Below are 26,074 nucleotides of genomic sequence, written 5' to 3' on the forward strand. Positions count from 1 at the left end.
TTGATCTATACCATCTTCCCCAGACAGCCAATTTCAGTATGAGCCCAACCAGATCACGTGGCTGCTATGGCTCAATCACATGGGCATCTCATGCCATTTTGGGGGAACATCTACAGAACATTTCCTTCAGGCACTCACCTATATTTAGAGGAACAATCTAAATGTTCTTGAATTGAGATAAAAGTTAGGCATTATGTAAAATTTGAGAAAAGAGCAGTTACTCAGCAATAGCAAAAGCAGAACGGGATGATGTACACGTGCTAAAGGAAACTGGGGTTAAGTTAACTCAGAAGAAAGCATCTGCAAAGCAGGGATGAATGTTCAACCAACATTTATGAAGCATCTACAATGGTGCAGGGTTTTGGACCAAGCACTGGCAGAGAGGAGGAGCATGGACAAGGACACTTCAGGAAGAAAGTGAGTATCAGGAATATGAAAGTAGAGGTGGAAGATGCTGCCTTGCTTTTCGTGTGTCTATAAGCAGACTGTCTTAATTGCCTGGAAAGCACACCTTCTGCATCGGGGTCTATTTGAATCAGAGAGATGTCTTATGGTCTCGGAAGGGACTTGCTACTGGTGTAAGGTGCTATGTGAATTGAGCACACAACCTTATTTTATCCACTCAACAATGGTGTGAGGTGGGTGTTTCCCTTTGATAGCAGAAGAACTAGATCACAGAGAGATTCCGTACGTAGCCTAAACAAAGCAACATGACCAAGCACACTGAGCCCAAATACTCTTTTTACTGTTCTATATTGGACCAAAGTATTTGATTCCTAACCTAGTCTCTTTCTCCCCCACCCCAGATTTTATTGAGGAATAACTAACAATTATAATTGTATGTATTTAAAGTGTACAGTGTGGGGATTTGATATACACACACATTATGGCATCATTACCAAGATTAAGAAAATTAACACATCTGTCATCTCCCTAGTTAATTGCTTTTTTTGGGCCGGGGGTGTGTGTGAGTACATTTAAAATCTGCTTTCATTAGATCATAAGAACATAGTCTTATAACTCAAAATTTGTGCCCTTTGATCTATAGTTCCTCATTTTCTCCTCCCCTCAGCCCCTGGCAACCATGATTCTCTCCTCTGTTTCTAGGAAATTGGGTGTGTTTCATTTATTTATTTATTTATTTAGATTTTAGATTCCACATATAACTGATACTATACAGTATTTGTCTTTCTCTGTCTGGCTCATTTCACTTGGCATGATGCCCTCCAGGTTCATCTATGCTGTCACAGATGGCAGGATTTCCTTCTTTTTTATGGCTGAAAAATATTCGTCTGCGTGTATGTGCATGCATGTGTATGTGGGTGTATTTACTACATTTTAAAAATCCATTAATCAGTTGAAGGACCCTTTAGTTGTTTCTATATTTTGGCCGTTATGAATGCTACTAGAATGAACAGGAGATGCAGATATCTCTTAGAGTGATTTCATTTCCTTCAGGTCTGTTTTTCTATCTATCTATTATCTATCTATCTATCTATCTATCTATCTATCTATCTATCTATCTATCTATCTATCCATCTATCTCCAGGTAACCTAGTCTTTCTCAGTGAGCAAGGTGGAGGCAGAGGCTTTGTAACCTTGTTTCTCTTGAAAGGAGAAATGCTATACTCTGGCAATTTCTCCTGCAAAGCAGCTTACCAACCGTTCCTCTCTAGGGGCTAATGCAAAGAAATTTCATTTCAGGAAAATGCTTTTACTCAACAGTCTCTTAGAGATGGTACAACCTAGGGGAAGTTATCCAAACTTGGTCCTCTGATCTTATTTCTGCAGATAGTCCCACCAAGCACATTGTTCAATACCTGAACTTATTTAACAGGGCATCCAAGAAGAACAGGGACAGTGGGGGGAGAAATATTCTTACGGTGGCATGTTTGCTTCCTATATTTCTTCTGGAATCATGTCCGCTTGGCTTACTGATTAAAAACACAGTTTTATTGCTCTCTGCACTGCCAAGTCAATAAATTTCCAGAAGAGAAAGCTGTATTCTACTGTACCCCATGCAACATCAATAAAACTGACAGCCAAATTCTGATTCCAGAATCTTTATTGCTGGGGATAATGCAGTGCAGAACATATTTTGGAGAGTGTTTACATAAAAGCTTAAAATGAACTCTTCAGAGCTGTTTATTCATGCAAATGGACCCCAGAAGCTGGAGCCTCTCAGCAAGCAGCCTCCTCCTCCAAAAGGGAGCATAGTGTTGCTCCCAGGAGAGCAGTTTGGTTCAGGTTGGACCAGGGAGGTTGCCTGAGCTTTTTGATTGATGTAGGGATGAGGGATGAGGAGCAAAGGTTGGACAGAAGTGAGAGAGGCTGTAGATCATGCACTGGCTGTCCCCAATGACTACAGAACAGCCCTAGTGCAAGATGAAATTTTGCAGTTGATGTTGATGCTGCAGATCAGAAAAGGCAGCAGTAATGAGAATAAAAATAAAGTTCCTACCATAAAGGAACTTAGCAAACAGCAGGTAGCTTTGTGGATGTGGCTGGGGCAAGAAGAGCCTGTGAGCTGGAGAATGGGGAGACAGGTGGGTGAGGCAGGGGTACCGAGTTTTTGACACTAGATGTATTCTCATGAAGTGGGTGCAGAATGTAGTTTTCTGAATCCAAACCTATTTTACCCGCTGACTTACTTTTTTATTTTAGAGATGTCATGTCTTCATTCCTGATTCATCTTTAATGGGCAGCAGTTTCTAAGCATTCATGTGTCTGTCTCCTGTATTTAAACAATTGTTCATTTAGCCCATGATTTGCCAATAACCATTAGAATATACTCCCTTTGAAGCTTTGAAGGTGCTCCCTGCTCTGGTGTATGCTTTTTTTTTTTTTTGAGGTTTTATTTATTTATTTGGCAAAGAGAGAGAGACCCCAAGCAGGGGGAGCAGCAGGCAGTGAGAAAGGGAGACGCAGACTCCCCAACGAGTAGGGAGTCCAATGCAGGGCTCTATCCGAGGACCCTGGGATCATGACCTGAGCCAAAGGCAGATGCTTAACTGAGTGACCTGGGTGACCTGCTGATGGGTGCTTGTATGAGGCCAAAACTTGTAGCAACATGAACGACTGTCTCCATAATAACCCTGTAATTCTACTCCTGTGTACATCCCAGAGAAATTCTGACATTGATACCTAAGGGAACCTTTATAAGGATTTTCTTCACAGCATTGTGGCATCAGGGGGTTGGATACAAACCAAGTGTCCATTACTGAGTGAGAGAATCATAGTGTGGACAGTATATATCTAACTAATAGGTAAGCAGCTAGAAGCAAGAGTCTAAAGGCACACAGAGCAGCCTATGTGGATCTTAGAATCATGGTGCTCAGAGCAACAAGTAAGAAATTAATAATATAAAATTCTACTTGCAGAATTAAAATTACATGTGCACAAAACATTAGATTTTTAAAAAAGATTTATTTATTCATTAGAGACACAGAGAGAGAGTGTCAGAGACACAGGCAGAGGGAGAAGCAGGCTCCTCGCAGGGAGCCCGATGCGGGACTCCATCCCAGATTCTGGGATCATGACCTGAGCCGAAGGCAGGCACCCAACCACTGAGCCACCCAGGTGTCCCAAAACATTAGATATTTTAAAAGAAAACACCTGAGCACCTATTAGGATGGTTGCCTATGGCAAATTGAAAAGAAGTGAGAGAAGGGGATAAAATAAATAACTAAAAGCAGAGTGACTTTGAATGGACCAGCGATGATGTTGCTTGGATGAAGAAATGTGATCAACTTAGCCCTCTATATCTGAGAGATGAAAAAGAATAAAAGTTTTGTTTTGATGTATAGAGTGCTCCCCTGCTTTCCTTTTCCCTTCCTTCTTTTCTTCTTCTCTTGAAGTTAGGCCTCTGTGTATTCCAAGAATTTTGTGAACTTCAGAAACTTGTGGAAAAGCCTAGGCAATATCATTTGCTATAGAGCAGCAGCCAAAGAGAGCTGAGGACAGAAGACCAAGGGCAAGGACGGTTCAGCGACTCCGCTGTCCAGGGTCAAAAGAGGAAATGAAAGCTATGCATAAAGCAAAGACCAATAAAAGAGGGGCAGAGCCTATTTTGTCTCAGACAAAAAGCATGACAGACCCAAACTATGCAGCTCAGAGAGTGATAAAGAGCCAGGCTACTGGGCAAACTTGAGGTTGAACTCGCAGCGTGGAGAGTTCTCTCTGCCTCCTAAATAGTGAGATGAGTAAGGAAGTCCATGGTAGGGGACACTTCAGCTACTTATTTTTATTATGTTTCATAGCTCTTTCCCTTCCCTTCCCTTCCCTTCCCTTCCCTTCCCTTCCCTTCCCTTCCCTTCCCTTCCCTTCCCTTCCCTTCCCTTCCCTCCCCTCCCCTCCCCTCCCCTCCCCTCTCCTCCCCTCCCCTCCCCTTCCCTTCCCTTCCCACTCTTTCTTTACCATTTGACACTTTGGTTTTTAAATGAATGCATGGTACAACACAGGTGACACCTGGATTATGGCCAAATCTCATTGTGCTCAAGTGTCTGTGTCACAGATATTGAAACAAATACTTAGACAGAATGACAGTCTGCCTTAGTTTCATCAAGTATGAAAACTCCATTTATTTGTGAATCCCGTCCCCAAGTCCCCAGCCTTTCTAGGTAGGTGTTAAAGTTGATGTAGCACCATCCTTTGCCCCTTTAGGATTGGAACTAAGCACTCACTCTAGTTCTGGGATCCTGTGATTGGTCATGACTCTGGTGGAGTCCTGTGTCTTTCTGCATTGTCTACATTAAACCTAACAATATTTGGAAGGCAGAAGTACACCTGCAGTGTCTTGAATTATACTTGCTTCCCCCGACGCCATGTTGGTGGTTGTTTCTGCCTTGATTCCTTATCCTGTAGCCTGCCTGGTCTCCTCAGAGTCCATCTAGGAGTGGAGCTTTTTCCCTGGCTCCCATCTCCCTCTGGCCCTGCTCAGCCCATGTGCTTCAGAAAGCGGTCCTGCCCTGGAAACCCTTATGCAATCCAAGCTCTTAAAGACCAAGGAGAGGTGGGGAACCTATAGCTGTAACTGACTTTTTTACTGGCTTCTCAGTCACTAGATCCTGATTCCTGTGTCTCTGCTTCTTAAAAAACACAACTGATCTGAAATAGTGCCTACTTGCTCTCTGGTTAGGTTCAACCTAGTATCTCTCACTGGTGGGTTCTGGCTTTCAAACTGGGCCAGTGGCACAGATGGAGACTCTTCGCTGGAGCTACCCAGTACAACTGGGTTAGTTCCCATAGAGGATGCTGTGATGGGCTACCAAGCTCACCCTTCAGGACTGAGGCACTCGTTCCTCCAAAGGCCAGGAGACAGGTCTGCTGAAGCTCCTAAATAGTTGTTCTCCTGGAATTACCCTCAGCCTAAGATTGTCACCTTACCCAAGATCACATCTTCTGTCCTGGGCAGCATGCATCCAATGACAGGGTGAAGGCCTGGCCCCTTTGCCTCAAGGTGGGACTAGTAAGAAGGGCTATCCCACCTTTAGAGCTCCTTCCCATCCACTCTTTCATCTGGACCCCAGATTTACTCCCCTTCCCAGCCAACTCCAACTGCCAAGACACCAGTGCACTGTGTGTTAGAACTCATTACCAGGAGATAATTTGCAGATAAGCAAATAGCATTTACATACACTCAATCACCTTAAAGAGGATGATGCCATATTATCGGGTCCTCCATAATTGTTCCTACTGTCTCCTGAATACTCGAGTGGGCTTGAACCCCTCATATTTTTTTTTCAGAGTTTAATAATACAGATGACTTTAGAAGGGGTCAGTTTCTCCAGCTCACTTGTTAATGAACCTTCAAATAATGTTAGCTGGAGAATTTCAGAGTCAAGAGGGCTGTATCCCCCCTGTGAAATCCAGGATTTAGAAATCCCTGCTTATAAAAACCTAACAATTGAGATACATTTGCATTATCAAAGGTTCTTTGTTCTACAAAAGGATACCATGGAAGTTTCCTTTATTTATTTTTTTTTAATTTTTATTTATTTTTTAGGAAGGTTCCTTTAAATAGCAAACTCCCTAGGTGAATGGAAAATACAGTTCCACTTGACACGCTGTCTTCTTTTAAAGACAGGTATTGCATGAAGTCAGTTACAACTGTAGGTTCCCCACCTCTCCTTGGTCTTTAAGAGCTTGGATTGCATAAGGGTTTCCAGGGCAGGACCACTTTCTGAAGCACATGGGCTGAGCAGGGCCAGAGGAAGATGAGAGCCAGGTAAAAAGTTTTGTACCAATCTAGAGTCCCCAAAGACTGGGTGAAATCCTAGGTATCTTGTCGAGCCTTTACCTGTCCTTCTGCCCAGCACAGCAGAAATGAAATATTTTTATTCACTTCCCTCTAATTATTTAGAAAAGCCATCTATATTATCGATTTAAGAAAGCTGCAAACATCCATCCATCTTTCACAGACAATTAGTTTATTGCTAGACCTATACGCTCTGAATTTTAAAATGCTACAAAATCAGAGGGAGGAAAAAAGACAGAAATCAGAGAGACTCAAAGCCTTTTTGCCTAATGACCTCATTGAAATGGGAGGGGGAAGCATTACTTTATTTAAAAGAACGTTAATATTTTTGTATTTATTGCATAAGACCTTGATCTAAATTCAACAGAGACTGAAGAATTTCTGTGTTCTTTTCAAAGCTGCTCAGTAATTATAATAAACTTGCTTTCATCTTGGAATGAAATAAAAATGGCTTCCCCCTTTCCAGATGGTTTTAAATCAGTGTGTTTTCAAATGTGTTGGTCTACTTAGTAACTTCATTACTGGGTATGTCTTCATTTATTGGCCTCTTGTCTTTGTAGCATTTACCTACAGGGAGCTGAGATGTCAATGTTACCTGAAATATGAAGTCAATGTATATGGACATGCAATTTGTTAAGTTTTACATCAGAAAATTTGGAATGCAGGATGCCTGGGTGGCTCAGCAGTTGAATGTCTGCCTTTGGCTCAGGGCATGATCTTGGGTCTGGGGATAGATTCCCGCATCAGGCTCCCTGAGAGGAGCCTGCTTCTCCCACTACCTATGTCTCTTCCTCTCTGTCTCTCATGAATAAATAAATAACATCTTTTTTTTTTTTTTAAAAAAAAGAAAACTTGGAAACCTCCTTAAAAATACATCCAGATTGTTTTGATTGACTACTCTTTTTTTTTTAATTGATACTCTTTTAAATACTTACTGTATTTGACTCAAGGGATCAGAGAAAAGGGCTACTTGCAAGTGATTTGGTCCAACCCCTTACTTTATAGACAAGGAATCTTCAGCTAGGAAAGTGAAATGATTTCCCCGAAACCATGTGGCAATTCAGGGGCAGATCTAGACTAGAACACAGTTCACTTCGTTCCTGGTCCAGTGCTGTGTCCTTCACTAATCAAAGCACATCAGTGCTGTTCCTTTGGGGGTTTTGTTGATACACTCTGCTACACAGTCCTCTGGTTCTCTGGTGAAAACCTAGGCTCTGACAGCTTCAGGAGGGCTTGTGCTCAGTCTTAAACTTCAAAGATGCTGCTCAAATTCCTCTTCCTCCATAAGCCTACCAGAGTGGGTTGTCTTTCTTTCCCCTATCCTCCTCAGCAAGAATAACTACTCATTTTTTCCCCCTGTACTATTATTTGAGAATTTACCAGGTACCCTGTATGAATGTTTCCTCTGTTCCACCATTGAACACCCATTCCCTGGTGACTCGACCTTCACAATGGTCTCTTGCTTCCACCCCTTTTATTATTTTCCCACTGCCAAATTTTTTGGGCGTTCTTTTCTCCACCCTTGACTGGTCTTTGAATTGGTTTCCCCTCATCCCACCCTGGGTTTCCCCTAACAGATCTAGATTAATCTTCCAGATAACTTCCACCTTGTTACTATTATGCTCAATTATCTTCTGTGCCTCCCCTTAGCCTGCCTACTACTGACACATGTCTCAGCCCCGCATTCAGGCCCTCCAAATAAAAGCTCAAACTTTATTTGCTGGTCCTGTCACCCACTATTCCTCTTATATAACCCATACACTACATTTGTGCTGTCCAATCAGGCAGCCGCCAGCCACACATGGCCACTGAGCACTTGAGACACGCCAGTCTGAATCAAGATCCACTGTAAAGTGTATCAAACACACCGGATGTCAAGACTCAGCACGAAAAAGGAATATAAAGTATCTTGTGAAAAAGTTTTATACTGGTTACATGTTGAAATGATAATATTTTGTACACTTGGATTAAATGAAATATTTCACTGAAATTGATTTCTCTTTTTTTTGTTTTATTTTGTTTTTTTTTTTTTGGTTTCACTTTTTAAAAGCTTTTTAAATATGGCTATTAGAAAGTGAAGATTACACACGTGACTGATACTACATTTTTGCTGGACTGTGCCACCCTGGACAAATCAGGCTATTGTATTTCCTGAACTCACTTCACCCTTTTCTGCCTTCATTCCCACTGTCTCCACTAGCTGGCACATTCACCCTTCTCTGCTGGTTAGCTTCTACTCTTGGTTAGAGGTCTCTCTTAGGTGTTATGTACTCTCAAGACTATGCCTTCATCACCAACTGCACATGCTTTCGCTCTGGAAGCAGCATCATGGGGCAGTGGAGAGTCAGAATGCCTGTGTTCAAATCCCAGCTTCACTGCACATTAATAAAATAATGATTATATGAACTACCACAGAGATTTCTGAGATTAAATAGGAAAGGTTTATATAATACTAATACAGCATCTAACACAAGATAAGAGCACAGTAAATACTCATAATTCATAGCTGTTTACTGTGGAGGATTCACAGATACCCCAGCTACTTCAAGAGACAACTTTAACTTCCTTGTCAAGGGTAGGGGATTAATGGGGGGTGGGGGGCTGGTGAGTTCAGTACCTTGGAATGGACTTTTCTGTTTGTTGTGGGTCATGCTTTAATCTATAAAATATCTGTGACTTGTTCCTGACTCTTAACTCTCTGCTGATTATGCGACAACTGAGGGGGAGGGTAAATACTCCTACTCGGTAGGTACCTTTCTTTTGGGCTCAGTTACCTCTTACAGGTGTCACCTGATAGCCCTTTTTAAAAAATGATAAAGAACAACCTTCCATTAAATGTTGCAACCCTAGAGAGCCACTCTTCAGAGCTCTCATTTACTCACTGGTTTTAAAAAGTTCAGTCAGTTGGAGCCCTCCCATTGGGAAGCGCTATTTGGGTGATTCTCCTCCAAGACAAACTCTATAGAGCACCTAAGAAGCTGTGAGGAGCTTATGAATTAAACTGTGAACCAAAATTTTCAAGAAGATTCCCTGGATAATGGATTTTCCAAGTCATTTGTGCAACAACTAAATTAAAAAATATAAAGCCTCAGAGGAAAATGGTAAACACATTTAAGCCCTTACTCAAAACCCATTTAAAGTTTTCTAAAGACACAAAGCAAAAGAACCCAATCTTTACCCCCTAAACTGAATAGCAATAATATAACATGACAAGAATAACTCTGGTAAATAAAACTACATGTTGAATTCTCCCCAGGGAATGTCTGTATCATCTGTAATCATTTTTCAAAAGTGTTTTTTAGAAGCAGAGAATATTATGTTGTCAGGACAGTGACACTGCAGATATGCTTCAGGAAACTCTTTCATTACAAGCTCCTGTTCCAGGCACTTAAAAACTTTTTTTTTTTTCTTAAGTAAGTCTGTAAAAGCTGGTTGCAACTGATATACCACGTACTTTTAATTAATCCGAGGCTGGATGAAGTGCCTAAAATTACTAGCATGTGTGCCTTCACTTTTCACTAACTCCCTGGCTCTGGTGGACACCAATTTGTGTGGCTGTATGCTTCTTCAGAAGCATCTCATTGCTGGTTGTGTCTGGGTGGAGTATCTCGTTGACTGTGCTCCTCTGCTCTTGCCTAGGGGGTGCGGGCTGAGGCAGTCAGATTCTCTCTTGGAGGAATTTCCAACTTCTAATAGACAGGATCTATGGAGCTGACTCAATGCAAGGGAGGAATCTAGAGAAATGGTGAGTGACCTCTTGCTGCTAAAATGCCAAATTCTCTCTGGATCTTGCCCACATCCATCTACCTACCTCCTTATTCTTCTATCAAGTTAACCTCTTATGATTAAATTTGCCCGAGTTGATTTCTGGTGCCCACAAATAAGAAAAGCCTTAATCAGAGCCCCCCTGGTCTTTCCTGGGGGAAGTAATCCTTTGCTCCACGGAGGATCCATAATACAAGGTATTTGCTGGTGGTCAGTGAGAGAGCAGAAGGCTCTCAGTAGTAATTCCCCAGTGGCCTTTCTAAGCTGGTGTCAGAGCAGGACTGAACTTTTGGGATAACCACACTGGCTGCCCCAGAGAGACGGAGGCTCAAAGAACTACAGCTCACGTGACGCCTCCACTGAGGTTTCTTCATTATTCAGACCAGAAGGGATGGCCCCTTTTCCTGAACTCCTAAGAGCCTTGGTTTATAACCTTCCGCTGACTTTTATCACCTTCTACATTTCTCTCCAGTCATCTGAGAACTAGACCTTTCTGTCCTATAGCTGAAGACTAGACGCTCTTGGAGCACAGGGGGAGTGGCTACGGGTTCTGTACATTGTCCTGTACGTTTCAGTATGTAGTTCCCAAATGGTCAACAGGACTGCCCTGAAGGTCTTCTATGTGTCAGCCTGAGGTTTGGGATGGGGAATGGGGGATTGAAAGGACCCAGAAGAGGCTCTGATGCTCTAGCTGGATACAGGGACTAATCCAGTGGAACAACAGTAGGCAGTCCAGAATCAGGTGTTAGGTGGCATGTTTGAAAGGCAGCTCAGCCTGGGCTGAAAAGACTAGCATATCAGACTCCGGGCAATAATGAGTGCTGCTATTTTGGGATTCTAACTTATTCACCTTCCAGGTTTGAGAAGACCTAGTGGGTCATTTTCTCTAATTAACACCTCACAGGAACAAAACTATTCCATCAGGCTTGCCCCTGGGATGATAGGTATTTTCTGCTCAACCACATACACCAGCTGTGGGTTTGTACTCTTCTCTGTATCATCAGATTGTTACCATCATGCTTTGTAGTTACGTGGAGCCTTTATTTCCCAGTACTTTTGGCTCTGCTGGCTCGTTTATCTTCACCACAGTCAGCCCCGCTCAGGGGCAGGAACCATCACGCCCCTTTTATAGACAGCACAGAGGTTTTCTCACTAGCCCGAACCCACAGTGCAAATTAGGGCAAGGAGACCTTGTGCTAGAACTCAGGTCTGCCCTGTTTTTGTCCTGTTGATCAATTCAGATAATTGGAGGGCTGTGTTGGACACTACCTTGTCATACCCGAGCAGCCCTACCCCTGCAGGCTCAGAAATGCTGCTGCTGCTGCTCCTGAGGTAGAATTAGGAACCCAGGAGTCACCTCATTTCGTCAGAGTCAAGGACAAATGTCACAGCTGCAGGGGAAAAAAAATCCGAAACCCCTTCATTCTGAAAGTTATTTTGCTTAGAAATTGGACTTTTCTGAATTTGGCTCAGGTGGCATTAAAGAGCTGTGGTTCAGGACCACACAGAGGGCAGCTGTGAATGGTTTGCTGGTTGTGGGGTGGGGGGGGGAGGGTGTCATCTCCCTGTGAGGCAGAAGCTAGGAGGAAATGAGGACCATGAAGAGAAGCTGCTAGAAGCTGCCCACCAAGTCAGGGAGCCCACCTGCTGGGTGGGTGGGATTATTTTAATTTTCCTCTTAAAAAAATAGCTGGTGAGAAATTTGCTAAAATCTGCATTAAATATGATTTTTTGCATGCCAAGGGATGGTGCCAGAACAGAATTCATATGTTTCTATGGAGCCAGCCCCCTTGGGCCTGGAAGTGAGCAGCAGGGTCTCCCTCCACCACCATGACTCACCTGACTTTAAAATTCCATGTGTAAGATTATAGTTACACGCAGCCAAGACACCGTCTGGTGCAGCCACTCTGACAGATTACATTTTGGAAGAAAAGCTTTTGCGTCTCATTTCAAGACATGAAGAGAAGCCAAACTGAGAGGCTTGGGAGGAAGATAGAGGGGGCGAAGGAGCAGAACTGGAGCCCTGAATTAATCTGACTTACTGCTTTGGAAATAAAAAAGAATAAGGCAGGAAAACAAACCCAAGGAATTGTTGCTCTGTGAGGTGGGGGGAGCTGGGTCCAATGCCAAAGGAATTGGTGTGTGAACCTTTTTGGTTCTACACTTCCACTGAGATTTTGGGAACTCTGTTGCTTGCTTAAGAGTCCTGCTAGGGGCCATCATTCACTGCCCCCAAAAGGATGATCTTTAAATTAATAAAATCTGGTCCTTGCAAAGCTTCCCCCCGGAGTCTGTTTATAGGTACAGCCAGGTTAAGAATTGCCTTTAAGGGGATCCCTGGGTGGCGCAGCGGTTTGGCGCCTGCCTTTGGCCCAGGGCGCGATCCTGGAGACCCGGGATCGAGTCCCACATCGGGCTCCCGGTGCATGGAGCCTGCTTCTCCCTCTGCCTTTGTTTCTGGCTCTATCTCTCAGTCTTTCATGAATAAATAAATAAATAAATAAAATCTTTAAAAAAAAAAAAAAAAGAATTGCCTTTAAGGTGCCGCTGAGAGACTTGAGTCAGAATTGAGGTTCAAGATCAACCTCTACCTTCGGCCTTTGCTTTTGTTGGGTGTGTGGGGGCAGTGGTGCTGGGAGGTAGGAAATGAGCTTTATGAATTCTGGGTTTTTGTTTTTTGTTTTGTCAGTCCCATCTGTAGGAAAGCTGAGGGCAGGGCCAACCTGTTGTACTTGCAAGAACTTGGTAGGTTTCTCCATATCCTATAACAGTTACATAACATAACTGGGAACCCGCTGGTCTCAATCCAGGCTCCTCAGTGGTTGTTTTGGTTTGTTTTAATGGATCCTGGGCTGAGGATTGGTTTTTCTCTAATAAGTGAATTAAAATAAATAACAAAAAATAAATCAATTTGGATGGGATATACTATAGGTAAGCTTCCAGTCTTGCTTCTTTGAAGCTGATACTATACCCGTTCAAAGACAGACTGGGTGTCTGCAAGATCTGACATAACAAAGAACTCTCTCCACTACCCATAGCTCCTGGCTTCCCCATCCTGTAGGACAGAGTTTTATTTTTTTATTTCTTTATTTTTTTTTATTGGAGTTCAATTTGCCAACATATAGCATAACACCCAGTGCTCATCCGATTTTTTAAAAAAGATTTTTATTTATTCATCAATGAGAGACAGAGAGACACACACACACAGAGAGAGAGAGAGAGAGAGAGAGAGAGAGGCAGAGACACAGGCAGAGGGAGAAGCAGGCTCCATGCAGGGAGCCTGATGCAGGACTTGATCCCAGGACTCGATCCTGGAACTCCAGGATCACGCCCTGGGCCAAAGGCAGGTGCTAAACCGCTGAGCCACCCAGGGATCCCCAGGACAGAGATTTTTAAAATGGCATTTAGATGCAGTACATGTTAACTAATACACATTTTTTTTTTTTTGGCGTTAGTTCATTGTTCCTATTCAGCTATCTATTCCATTTGATAATCATAGTAATTCAATAAATCCTTTAATCACAATACTCATGAAATTCTGGGATTCCTACGTTGAATAGGATCTCTCTTCAAGTGGTTGTGGTTCTTACTTTAGCACAATGATTCAAAACCAAAGGTGGGTGTGGATTTTGCCCCCCATGGAGCATTTGGCAAATGTCTAGAGACATATTTGGTTGTCATAATTTGGGAAGGGAGTGCTACTGGCATCTAGTGGGTGGAGGCTGGAGATGCTGCTAAATATCCTGTAGTGTACAAAATAGCCCTCTATGACAGATGATCATTTGGCCTCAAATGTCGATTGCACGGAGGTTGGGAAACCCTGTTCTAGCAGAAGAGGCTTATTTTGAATAAATGGTTACATTATGGCAGGGTATGTGCAAAAATACAGGTAAGTACAGGGTATCAAAGGATGCATGTCTGGGAGGGAGGAGGCACTGGGGAAAGCTTCATGGGGAAGTGACTCCAAATCATGATTTTTACTTAATGCTTTTGTAATCAGTTGTCCAAGAAGGACTCTGAGAATTTATTAGTAAAGCACTATGTATTGGGATTTTTTTTTCTTTGTGCACAAATCCTCTGGGTAATGTAAGCAGATATTTCTAATGATTTTATATTTTCCTTTAAAAAATTCCCCAAAGAGCCTAGGAGAGGCCTAAAAAGTTCAAACCTATCCAACTTTATTCTCTGCTTCCCAGCAAAGAATCTAAATCTACTTGAACCTGTGGTTCTCCCACCAGGACTCTTCTTCCTTTCTGTCCTTCAAGGTTCAGCCTTATACCCCTTCACCTGTGAAGCCTTCCCTTGGAGTTTCCAGTCCATAGTACTTGCTCTGTTCTCTGAATTCCTAGACCCTTGTTGCCTCTCTCCCTGCCCACAGTGGTCTCTTGCATGTGTTTCTATCTAGACTGTGGGCCCCCTAAGGACTGGGACCATGCCCTCCACCCGTACATCCCTCTATAGCATTGAACACCGTTCTGGACTATGATTTCCACTGAAGGTACAATGAAAAGAAGAAAGACAGTCAGGAAAGATGTCAGGAGAATAACATCTTCCTGTAACATTGGATTGATAGATACAGCACGTTTTATCCTTCCAAAGTCTCTGGATTGTGTCTTATAATAAAGTTTAAAGTTTAAACTGTTCAGTAGGCACGACATGCAAAAAATAAATTGCCATTATTATTATTAGCATTTTCTTACTAACAGATTTTTCAGAAGCTGTTTCCATATCAAGAAGATCAACCTTTCTGTTGTCATAGAGACAAAGATCTTTATATATCCATGGGCAAGGTGAGAATATTTTTTTCTCTCTTCTTCCAGTTGTCTGGAACTAATAAGAAAAGGAGAAGGAAATGTTTTAAATCAGTTTTCTTCTTTTATTTCCCCCTTCCCCAATGAAAATGAATGAACATGCAGGAGGCTACTTTTTATATCACATTTTAGATTTTAAATACCTAAGTTTTTAATAAAACATGGAAGAGGTAGAAAGATATGAATGATTGAACAGTGCCATTTTCAAAAATTGCAAACAGTGGGCTTGTCAATAACAATTATAATCCATGTTCCTTTTTTCCCCCTTTTTAAATCAAATAGTGGACTTGAGATGGAAGTCTTACAGGACAGACTTCCAAGGCCTGGAAGATTAAAATACAAACTAGCATCTACTGAGAGGCTGATGGTGAATTCTCAAATGTTGTGCAATACTTGCCTCCTCTGACCCCCCAAAAATGAGAGTGCTCCCCCTCTTTCTGCAGAGTCAGATCCTGTGCATGATGTTTAAGACCACATCTCTCTTCTTCTGGACTGCCTTATTTCCTAATTTCAGCTTTCTTTTTTACAAACTCCTGACAATTTGTTATTCATAACATTTTTTCCCTATCTTGTAATTACTGTTTACCATTTCATTCATTCATCGTCAAGAAAAGAGGATTTCAGTAGGAAGCTGTTCACTTTTCCTGTATTTCATCTCAATGTGAAGTTATACCTTTATCCATCCCCCAGGACTCAGAAGTACCTCTCTTTCTAAGCCTAACTCTCCCCCTATGATCTGAGACTGCCACTTTTCTCCCATCAGCACAGAGATCTTTCTCCATCAAATATCTTCTCCGCCATCCCTCCTATCTTCAGGCTGTCCTCCAGGGATTCCTTCCCTTATTCCTCTTTTTTTTTTTTTTTTTTTAAGGTTTTATTTATTTATTTGAGAGAATGAGTGAGAGCATGAGCAGGGTGGGGAGGGGCAGAGGGAGAGGGAGAAGCAGACTCACTGCTGAGCAGGGAGTGGGATGTGATGCGGGACTCATCCCAGGACCCCAGGATCATGACCTGAGCCAAAGGTAGACACTTAACCCACTGCGCCATCCAGGCACCCCCCCCCTCCCATCTTGTTCCTCTTTGAAGGCAAAACCGAACAAAACCTTTTCTCAATCCTATATATTTTCAATATGCATCAGAGTTTGGGCCTTTATTTTGATCACAGCTGCCTTTTGCAATAAATAGGTATTTTGTATATGTGTGTGTGTGGAGGGGTGCACGAGGAAGAAAAGTATATGGCATAGGAAGTTGAAAACATACTCTTACTTTCCACAAGACTGTATTCTTTATGGAAAGTATAAGATCTTGGTTCTCAAACTTTAGCATGCATTAGAACCACTTGGGGAGCTTGTTAAAACACCAGCTTTGCACCGCATCCTCAGAGTTTCTGATTCAGTAGATTGGGGGTGGGGCTCGAGTGTGCATTGCTAACTTTTCCCAGGTGATGCTAATGCTGCTGGTCTAGAACCACACTGAGTAAATTTCCTTAAAGTAACTACCCTCCTATCCCTTCTTATATATTTCCCTTGGCATATGGATGGATGTTGAGGTCACCTTATCGTGCCCATAGGGTTCCCACCTAAAGGAGGAGGTCACATCTCAATTATCTGATCCCCAGAAAGCCTGGCCTTGTGTGGGGTAGCATGCTTGCTAACCTAGGGTGTCTGAATGTCTAGAAGATGTGCTTAGTGTGGATACCAAGATAGTGTATGTGAAGGGAGGAAGTTGAGGATTCTCCAGAAACTGACAGGGACGACAAAGGGTGAGCCTGGACAGCTTGCTCCTCTTTGGGAGTGGGATGAGCCAGCTTCAGCATACTAGTGGTGCTCATACTGTGCTTGCCTCTCGCCTCTACCCACAAACCTAGTCAGCCTGTACAATCTTTTTTGAGGGGTTCTAGGCTCCTCTAAACTGTGTTATGGGGCAGTGGGAGAACTGTTTTGTTTTGATCTTTTCACTTCAGCTTTCTCCAGGGAAGAGGTACTCTTCTGAGGCCAACATGGTGTGGTGTGGCAATAGGAATTGTTGAGAGAGCTAGGTGAAAAGCTGAAACTGAAAGGAGCCGGGAATGTGTGTGTGTATTTAGGAAAGGGTAATTTTCTCACAAAGATAAGCAAATATAAAAACACATTTAATGGTCTTTGCTACTCAATAACAAAAGGAGACCTTGGTCAAGTTATTCCATCTCTTTGGGTCTCAGTTTCCGGAAGCCTGTATAAAAGTGCTGGGTGTGAGAAAGGCTGTTAGTGGCACAATCATTCCTAAGAGCAAGAATAGGAGGTTTGTCACAGAAGGACAAGGGCTAGGACTCGAAAGGCAAGTTCCATGAATTTGTTGATTGATTGAAACCAATTCCATCAGCATGGTCCTCAGCTTCAGGGAATTGAGCTGACAAGATAATTAATGGAAACTAATTAATATAAACCCCTCAACCTTTAAACTGTATCTCTCAACTGCAAACACTCCCTGAAGGCCAGTAACTTTATTTATTTTTGGTTTATTTATTTATTTATGAGAGCACTCTGACAGGAGAGGGGATAGGGGCAGAGAGAGAGGGAGAGAGAGACTCTTTAGCAGGCAATACACCCAGTCCTAGAGCCTAGTGCTGGGCTGAATCTCCTGACCCTGAATCATGACTTGGGTGGAAATCAAGAGTGAGATGCTTAACCCACTGAGCCACTCAGGTGCCCAATGAAGGCTACTAACTTTTTCAGAGGAGAGGCTTAGCCCCTCAGGAGGGAGGAGGAGTTCCCTCTAGGAAGTGGGCTCCTGGCAGGCTCCTGGGACCCAAGGAAATGGTGGGGAGTTGCCTCTTTCCTCCCCAAGAATGGAATTCTATTGCTGCCAATGGTTAGAATATAACCCAGAGTTCCACCAGGCTAGTGCCTTTTGGATATTTTTATAGCACTCTTCTTTCCTTTTTTCTTTTAATAACTTTATTGAGCTATAATTCATATACCATATTCACCCATTTAAAGTGTACAGTGTGGGCAGCCCGGGTGGCTCAGCAGTTTAGCACTGCCTTCAGCCCAGGGCGTGATCTTGGGGCCCCGGGATCATGTCCCACGTCAGGCTCCCTACATGGAGCCTACTTCTCCCTCTGTGTCTCTGCCTCCCTTTCTCTCTCTCTGTGTGTCTCTCGTGAGTAAATAAAATCTTTTTAAAAAAGTGTACAGTGCAATGGTTTCTAGTATGTCTATGGAGTTGTGCAGTCATCACCACAATCTAATTTTAAGTAATTTTTGTTACCCCTAGAAGCCACAGCCATTAACAGTCCCTGGGCCTTTACCCCTACCTGGCAGCTACTAATCTCCTTTCAATCTGGACATAAAAATAGAATCATATAACGTGTGGTACCTTTTTCTTTTTTTCTTTTCTTTTCTTTTGTTAAAGATTTTATTTATTCACTTGAGGGAGAGAGAGAAAGAGATCCGAAACAAGCAGAAGGTAAGGGCAGAGCGAGAGGGAGAAACAACACCATCCCAACAGGGGAGCAGGATGGGGGCTCCATCCCAGGACCCTGAGATCATGACCTGGCAGATGCTCGACTGAGCCACCCAGGGCCCCCATCGTGTGGTACCTTTTTCTAAATCGAAGAAAGGACACCAGGTGACACTCTGATCTGCTAGCACTACAGGCCCCTCTTCTTCTCTTTACCCCATCACTTCAGTAAACAGCTTCTTCCACCTGCTTGCCGATGTATGCAATTCTTCTAATCACTTTTGTAAACGGGAGGCCTGGGTGGTGTGTGGGAGGCGTGACACAAGGCACACCTTGATCAGACAACCAGATTGAAATGCGAGTGCATCCGGGAAGGGGTAGAGAGAGCAGCGGCGCGAATGCACGCGTTGGGCGAGGCTGCCGGGCAGCAATCCCGGCTGATGACTAGGTCACCCCCTTCTTACCACAGGGCCCGCCACCCCACGCCCGGAGGAGCGCAGGGGGCCAGAGGACACAGTAACCTGCACCAGCCTGGCCGGCGCCAGGGCCAAAGACGGCTTCGGGCTGGTCTAGCGGGGACGGCTGCTGATTGGGAGGCATCACACCGGGCCCCTTCCAGAGCGGCAGGGAGCAGGCCTCCCCTGTGGCTTCTTGCGGGAGCCCCAGCCGGGGGTGGGCGGGGAGGGCGAAATCGCGGGCCTGGGGCGGCCGGGGGCTGCAGGGTGCGCCAGCAGGGGAGGCAGAGACCTCCGCAAGCCTCGCCTTCTCGGCACTTTAAGAGGTGGCGGAGTTTGCTCGGGCGCAGCCTTTCTCTGCAAGCTTCCCGGCCAAGGGGGCCGAGGAGCGGGAGCCGACGGCGCGGGCAGGAGGTCGGGCGGGTCCGGGCGGGGCGCCGCGTACTCACAGTCGGGCGAGGCCGGCCCGCGGCCCGGGGCAGCGCAGGGCGCCGGCGGGCGGGCAGCGGCAGGGCTCCGGGCAGGGCGGCCCTGGGCGCGCCCGCGGCGGCAGCAGCAGCAGCAGCAGCAGCACCGGCAGCACCGGCAGCAGCACCGGCAGCAGCGCCGGCCCCCGCGGCCCCATGGCTGGCGAGCTGAGCGCGGGCTCTGGCGGCTGCGCGGGGGCCCCGGCCGGCCCCGCGCGCCCGCTCCCCGCCCCTTGGTCCCCCCCACCCCGCCCTGGCGGCGGCGACCCCTTCGTCACCCCCCTCTGGCCTCCCCCTGGCCGGCCTGCCCTCGGCACAAGGTCAGGAGAACGTGGGCGCTGAGAGCGCCTCGGACGCGGGCAGGGGGCTCTGACCTCTCACCAGGCTCTGCTGTCACCGAGCGTGAAGCGGAGGGAGATGTGTCACCTCCAGGGATCCTCTGTCCCGCCCAGATGCGCTTCCTCTCCCGGGTTCCCAGCCCCAAACCCTTTCTCCTTCTCCCCCACCAACTCCCTCTGCACAAGTAATCTCTGTCCTCGCAACTTCCCAAGCAGTTTCTCTCTCTCTCTCTCTCTCTCTCTCTCTCTCTCTGTTCTTTTTTAAATATTTTATTTATTTAGGGCAGCCCGGGTGGCTCAGCGGTTTGTCACCTGCCTTTGGCCCAAGGTGTGATCCTGGAGACCCGAGATCCAGTCCCACGTTGGGCTCCCTGTATGGAGCCTGCTTCTCCCTCTGCCTGTGTCTCTGCCTCTCTTTCTCTTTCTGTGTCTCTCATGAATAAATTAAAAAAACCTTTTTTTTCTTTTAACCAGGCATACCCCTCTCTGTGTTTTTCTTGCTCATCACCACTTTTTTCCTTATAGTATAGCTATTTGAATCTGTTCTATATCTCCACCATAGACTGTGACCATCCTGGAGAACAAAATCCAGTTCAGATATATTTTTCTATTCCTGGCTTCTCCATGTTGAGTCTCTAGTAAAGATTTGTTGAGTGAATGAAAGTGCTATGATAACCTACAGCAACTGCCCCAGGGAGAGGCCCCTTACAGGCTAGGCCCTGTGACAGGTGCCCTCCCTCCGGTTATGTCTAAGCTTCACAACAAACTGGCCGGATGTTTGCAACTAGAAAAATGATGTCCAGAGAGGTTTTGTGACTTCCCCAAAGTCACATAGTTCTTAAGAAGTGGAAACCTATTTGAGCTCACTTCTTTTTTTTTTTTTTTTTTTAATGATAGGCACGCAGTGAGAGAGAGAGAGAGAGGCAGAGACACAGGCAGAGGGAGAAGCAGGCTCCATGCACCGGGAGCCCAACGTGGGATTCGATCCCGGGTCTCCAGGATCGCGCCCTGGGCCAAAAGCAGGCGCCAAACCGCTGCACCACCCAGGGATCCCTGAGCTCACTTCTATCACCCACTTTATCTTACCCATGTAAAAAAAAATTCTATATGATCTGCATACGCAGGATGTAGAAGGAGACAATTTTATGGTTACCTATGGGAATGCATAATTTCCCCTATTCAGTTTCATCATCAAAACATTTTTCCTTCCTCCTCTTACAATGACTCTGTTTGGACTCTGGAAATCCTGGAATCTTGCAGGAAGAGGTGGACTTTGAGAGTCTGGAAGGTGTCTAAGACTCTACAGACAAGAAGTGAAGGAACAGATTTCTTTCTTATTTGAAACCAACTCTCAGAGTCAGACTGGCTCAGTCACAAGTATGTAGTCCATTGTGAGTTTTTTGGCCAAGGAGATGTTTAAAAATTATTATTATTTTTTTAAAAAATGGGCTTTCCCCTCATTGTGCTAGCTGGCATGAAAAACAAAGCTTACTAGATTTTCTTACCCTTTCATACCGCTGCATATGCTATTCATTTACCTGGAACGATCTTCTCTTCCTTTCCCATATCCCATTAGTTAAACTCCTGGTTGTCCTTGAAGACTCAGCTCAATGTCATTTTCACTGTAACACCTTCTCTGACACAACCTAGCTGCGTCTGTGCCCATGACACCTGATTCTATAGTCTGTAATGTAACACATTGTAATTTTGGCTTTAGTTTTCCTTCTCCTGCTTATTGATCTTAATATTGCTTGAACATGTCACAGCTTCTAGCTCCTCATAGGTGCTCAGTCTATATCTATTGAATAACAGAATGAATAAGTGAAACCCAAGTGCAGACCTATAGCATATGTTTAGCAAATCATCTGAGAAGAGCTTAATAGCTTTGCTTGATTTATTCTCAACCACAGTGGATCAATCTGGACAGGTATCAGGTAATTAATTACTCATGACTACTTTGGGGTCAGATAGTCTCTCCTATTTTAAAATGGCAGATTTTGGTAGAGAAGTTGGAGTAGCACTGGGGTTTTCACATCTTTTCACCATGTTGCTTGAGTTGTAGGAGAGAAGGAATGAATAACTCAAGATGGCTGAGTGGTATTTATTTCAAATCTTAAATTTCATGTGGCCTTTTCTTTTTACTTCATAGCATATTTGTTATGGAAAAAGAATGGTTGCTTCTACCTGCACCTGAAGAACCATTTGATTCCCTGCTTGGGTATCCTTGGGGGTTGCTTATGCTTCAGTAGGAAAAGGACTAGGCCACCTGGGCATCTGGATTTTTTTTTTTTTTTTTCTGTTCTGTCAACAGTGTGACTTGGTCTTTGGTTTCTTCATCTAAGAGGAGGGTTGGTGTTCACAATCCCTAAGACTTTGTTGACGACTCTTACTATATTAGTGGTGGAAGGAGTCAGATTGTGGACATTGACTTCTTACTGCTTGTCTTGGATTAAAAATAAAATCCTGTTTATGAAGAGAGTGAGTTCATTTTGAAGAAAACTCAAAACTGTAATGAGTTTTCATAACATTTTTCTGTGATTAATTTCAGTTGGATTTTAATTATCATGTCAGTTCTTGCAATGTACCTATTTTAACAAAATTACATTGAATTGTTTGTTATAACCACAAACATTTGTTACAATGGAAGTTACCTATCCTACTCATTAATATGTGACCTATTTAGAGGAGATATTTTTAAATCTGAAAGAATTCTGTGTACTATAACTATGCTTATAGTTACTTTTGTTACAGAACTTCAAAAGAGCATGACCCATGGGGATTGCTATTATATTTTACTGACAAACTAAAGTTCATGGAATTCACAAGAAGTTTATCCTGCATTAGAGATATAGAAATATCTGACACCACAACTCAGAAATCCTAATAAAACTCTCCAAAATTCTAGAGCAGGGCTTCTTGTATTTTAGGATGCAAAGTATAATTTGGGAAATTTTAAAGACAAAGACTCCTCAAAGACACCCTCCCCAGAAAGATTCTGATTCAGTTCGTATGGAGTGGGGCCCAGGAGTCTGAGTTTTTTAAGAGGGGGGAGGGACAGAGGGAGAGGGAGATAGAACCTGAAGCAGCCTCCAACACGCATCGTGGAGCCCAATGTGGGGCTCAATCTCACAACCCTGAGATCATGACCTGAGCTGAAATCCAGAGTTGGTCGTTTAACTGACTGAGCCACACAGGCACCCCTGGCAGTCTGCATTTTATTTTATTTTTTAAAGATTTATTTATTTATTTGAGAGAGAGAGAGAGAGAGAGAGTGTGTGTGTGTGTGTGGGGGGGGTTTGCAGTGGTGGAGGGGCGGCAGAGGGAAAGAGAGAAGCAGACTCTGCATAGACTCCCTGCTGAGTGGTGAGCTGGATGATGGACTTGATCCCATGACCCATGAGATCATGACTGGAGCTGAAGTCAAGAGTCAGACTCTTAACCAACTGAGCCATTCAGGTGCCCCTAGGAGTCTGTATTTTAATAAGCTCCCATGTAGTTCTGATTCATGGGTTACCCAGAGCATAACTGGTGAAACACTAAATGGGAAATTTTAGAATTCAATATGCCTTGGGAAGACAAAGCTTGAGAATCCGTATTAAGGACTCTGAATAAAGCCTAAGAATTTTGATGCATTGTTAAAGAAACCTGGCATATGTAAGCACATGCATACAAATAGTAGTGTGTATATGTGTAAAATTGCACAATTGATTGTAATCTTGAGGCATTTTTTAAAAAGTAGCAGTTTATTTTAATTTTTAAATTTAATTTGTTGGGAGGGGGAGTGAACAATTTCACATGATCATGTATCCTATTTTTCTTTTCTTTTCTTTCTTTCTTTCTTTTTTTTAGAAGGGAATCTTATTTTTCTTTATGCCTGACTAGATCAGAACTCCATAGCCTTTGATGTCATGCTAAGACCTTAGAGTTGGAGGAAATTAGCAAAATAATAAAAAAAACCTCAAGTAGAATAGGCAAAACTTTCTGATTCTTGAACATATGTCTTGTTAGTACCATAACAGATATTTGTTCCCCTTAAAAGCAATAGTTTTACCTTTCCTTCAGAAGAAAAGGTGAATGTAGGGCAGAGGAAAAAAAAATGTGTAAGAAAAGAAAAATACAGTTACACCTATGAGCTTCTCACCTTGCCACCTGGAACAAAACAAAAACAAAACAAAAAAGGTTATCCCTAAAAGTTACAGTGAGAAGTTTTGTGCATCCCCTCTAGTAGCTTGCTTGGAAATTTTATCCTCCATTTCACTGTGTAGATGGTGTGAGATCAGAGATATGATCAGCTGTGTCCACCTCCAGTGCTGCTCTGGGGCTTCTGTGGCCTTAGGAGGAACCAACGAGAAACTGCGCGCTGATGAGTGCCTGGGCCCTGGCCCCAGGGTAGGTCTGGGAGTGGAGAGTGAGAACTTTCTGAGACCTGAGAGACTTTCTCTAAGGCTGACACACAGAGAGAGCTAGAGAAGGGGCTTGGCCTTTCTGGTCATTATGTTGCTGAAGGATGTGAATGCATTGGGGGTTGTTGTCCTTATCTCATGAAAAAAGCCTGTCTGCCCTGATAGTGACTAAAGCTACAAAGAGAAAAACAGAACTGAGAGACGGATGGGGGGCAAACAGTCAGGCCAGCACCTCCCTTGGACTTCCCCAGTGATGAGCCAATACGTTGCCTCTTTTGCTTAATTAAGGTCATTGGAGTTGAATCTCTCTCACTTGACACCAAAATTTCTGATCTCTACTATCTCTACTGTCTGTGATCTTTCTTTTACCTTCTACTTTTTCCACCTACTCTCGGATAAGAAAGATATAGGGCTTTTCTATTCTTACCTCCATCATCACAAACACAGTGAGTTTTTCTCCTTTGCATCAAGAGTATTTATCATTGTGCTTCTAGGAATAAACTGGTGGAGGGGTGAATGAGCAAATGAATGAATGACGAATGAGTGAACAAAGAGGTAGTGGCATAGAGCCACATTATTCTTCTTTTTAGAGAAGCTGCACTTTGCTAAATAATTCACCAAGCATTTTCTTTCCATTTTAGAGAAGGCCTCCTAGTAAACTTGTGACCTTGGTGTAGAAATCAAATTTCAAGCTAAAATATTAGGTAGAGCCAACAGGAGGGAAGAGAGAAAACCCTCTGAAATGATGAAATAAATCAACAAAGAAACAGGATTTGATTTAAAAAAAATGGATGTAGAATTTATTGAAGTGTATACCACAGGATACTGGTTGCCTGCCATGCTAATTGGCAGCATTTAGGGAAAAGGTGTCAAAGCTGAAGAAATTTGGGAAAAATCGGGTTAAAAAATTAAGCACAGTTTTGTACCAGACAGTTTCTTGGGACTTTTAACATGTATTCTGAATCTTTAAGAGGGCTACAGAGTATATGTGGAGGACAGATGTTTCTTCAGGACATACTCTGAGAATACTGATTTGGGAATACACCTTGAGAAAGCGGATTTATTCACAAATTTTCAGGTGTCTGACTTTTATGGCAAAGAACTCTTCACTGAACTGGAAGCCAGAGCTAACCTTTGCATGGATATAATGTGCGGATTAGGTGGTGAGAGGAGAGGCACCCGACCGTCTTTTCCCTCCATTCTTTCATGCGGTGCTCAAGGTCTGTAAATCCCAAAGTTATTAATATACTTCTGTAGGTTGCATATTGCTTTATTTTATTTTATTTTATTTTATTTTATTTTAAAGATTTTATTTATTTATTCATGAGAGACACAGAGAGATCGAGGCAGAGACACAGGCAGAGGGAGAAGCAGGCTCCCTGTGGGGAGCCTGATGTGGGACTCAATCCCTGGACCCTGGGATCATGACTTGAGTGGAAGGCAGATGCTCAACTGCTGAGTCACCCAGGCCGCCCCTGCTCTCTCCATTTAAAAAATGAAAATACAGCACAGGGAGGGAGCACATTGATTTGACGGTAACTTCATCAGAATTATTCACTTTCAGAGTAATTTCTGAAGGCCCACGGTGGTGTGAAGACCCAGAATGTGTAGAGTTTGGGAGGTAGATGCTCTGGCTGATGGGGAGGGAGTTTCCGCAGGAAGCTTCTTCCCATCAGAGCTATTCCAGGATCAGTCCCTAGGCTTTGCCCCCAGATGCATGCAGAACACAGAGATTGGGGCCTGGCGTGTGAAGAAAACCTCCTGGCTTCTTTGAGTGGAGGTGTCAGCCCTCTTCTCGTTCCTTCCTGCATACATCCTGCCCCAGGGGGCTGGCGTCGGGCTCTTGGGTTTGCTGAGACTTGGTAGGGCTCCATTAGAGATGCACGGCTGCCAGCCTGCAGCTGCTAATATCTGGCTGATAATATCTGTCACGTTGAATTAGGCTTTCTGGCCATCAAGTGGCATGCAGACAAACAGAGAGGTCAGTCATTACCCTAGGGCCTGCAAGGCCTGTTTCCAAAAAGGGAATCTCCTTCAAAGACTAGTTTGGAAGTAGTTCTCAGTACTGAATCATGCATGTGGGGCTGACAGCCTGGACGAATGGATTTCAGCAAAAGGGGATCAGCAGGCACGAGGAG

The 26,074-nt window shown here is 43.9% G+C and overlaps 1 protein-coding gene across 1 annotated transcript in view; it reads right to left on the bottom strand.

The window, feature by feature from the left end:
- The window catches only part of LHCGR (luteinizing hormone/choriogonadotropin receptor), a 65,445-nt gene extending 41,076 nt beyond the window's left edge, over nt 1-24,369 (bottom strand). The window contains exons 1-3 of the mRNA XM_049115070.1: nt 24,364-24,369; nt 23,675-23,682; nt 19,570-19,725 (exon numbers count right to left, since the gene is read on the bottom strand). Coding sequence (XP_048971027.1) covers nt 19,570-19,725; nt 23,675-23,682; nt 24,364-24,369 — 170 coding nt within the window. The remainder of the gene's footprint in view (nt 1-19,569; nt 19,726-23,674; nt 23,683-24,363) is intronic.
- Nucleotides 24,370-26,074: the final 1,705 nt, after the last annotated feature.

This window comes from Canis lupus, chromosome 10 (genome assembly GCF_003254725.2).
Source record: "Canis lupus dingo isolate Sandy chromosome 10, ASM325472v2, whole genome shotgun sequence".
In the NCBI taxonomy this organism is placed as follows: domain Eukaryota; kingdom Metazoa; phylum Chordata; class Mammalia; order Carnivora; family Canidae; genus Canis; species Canis lupus.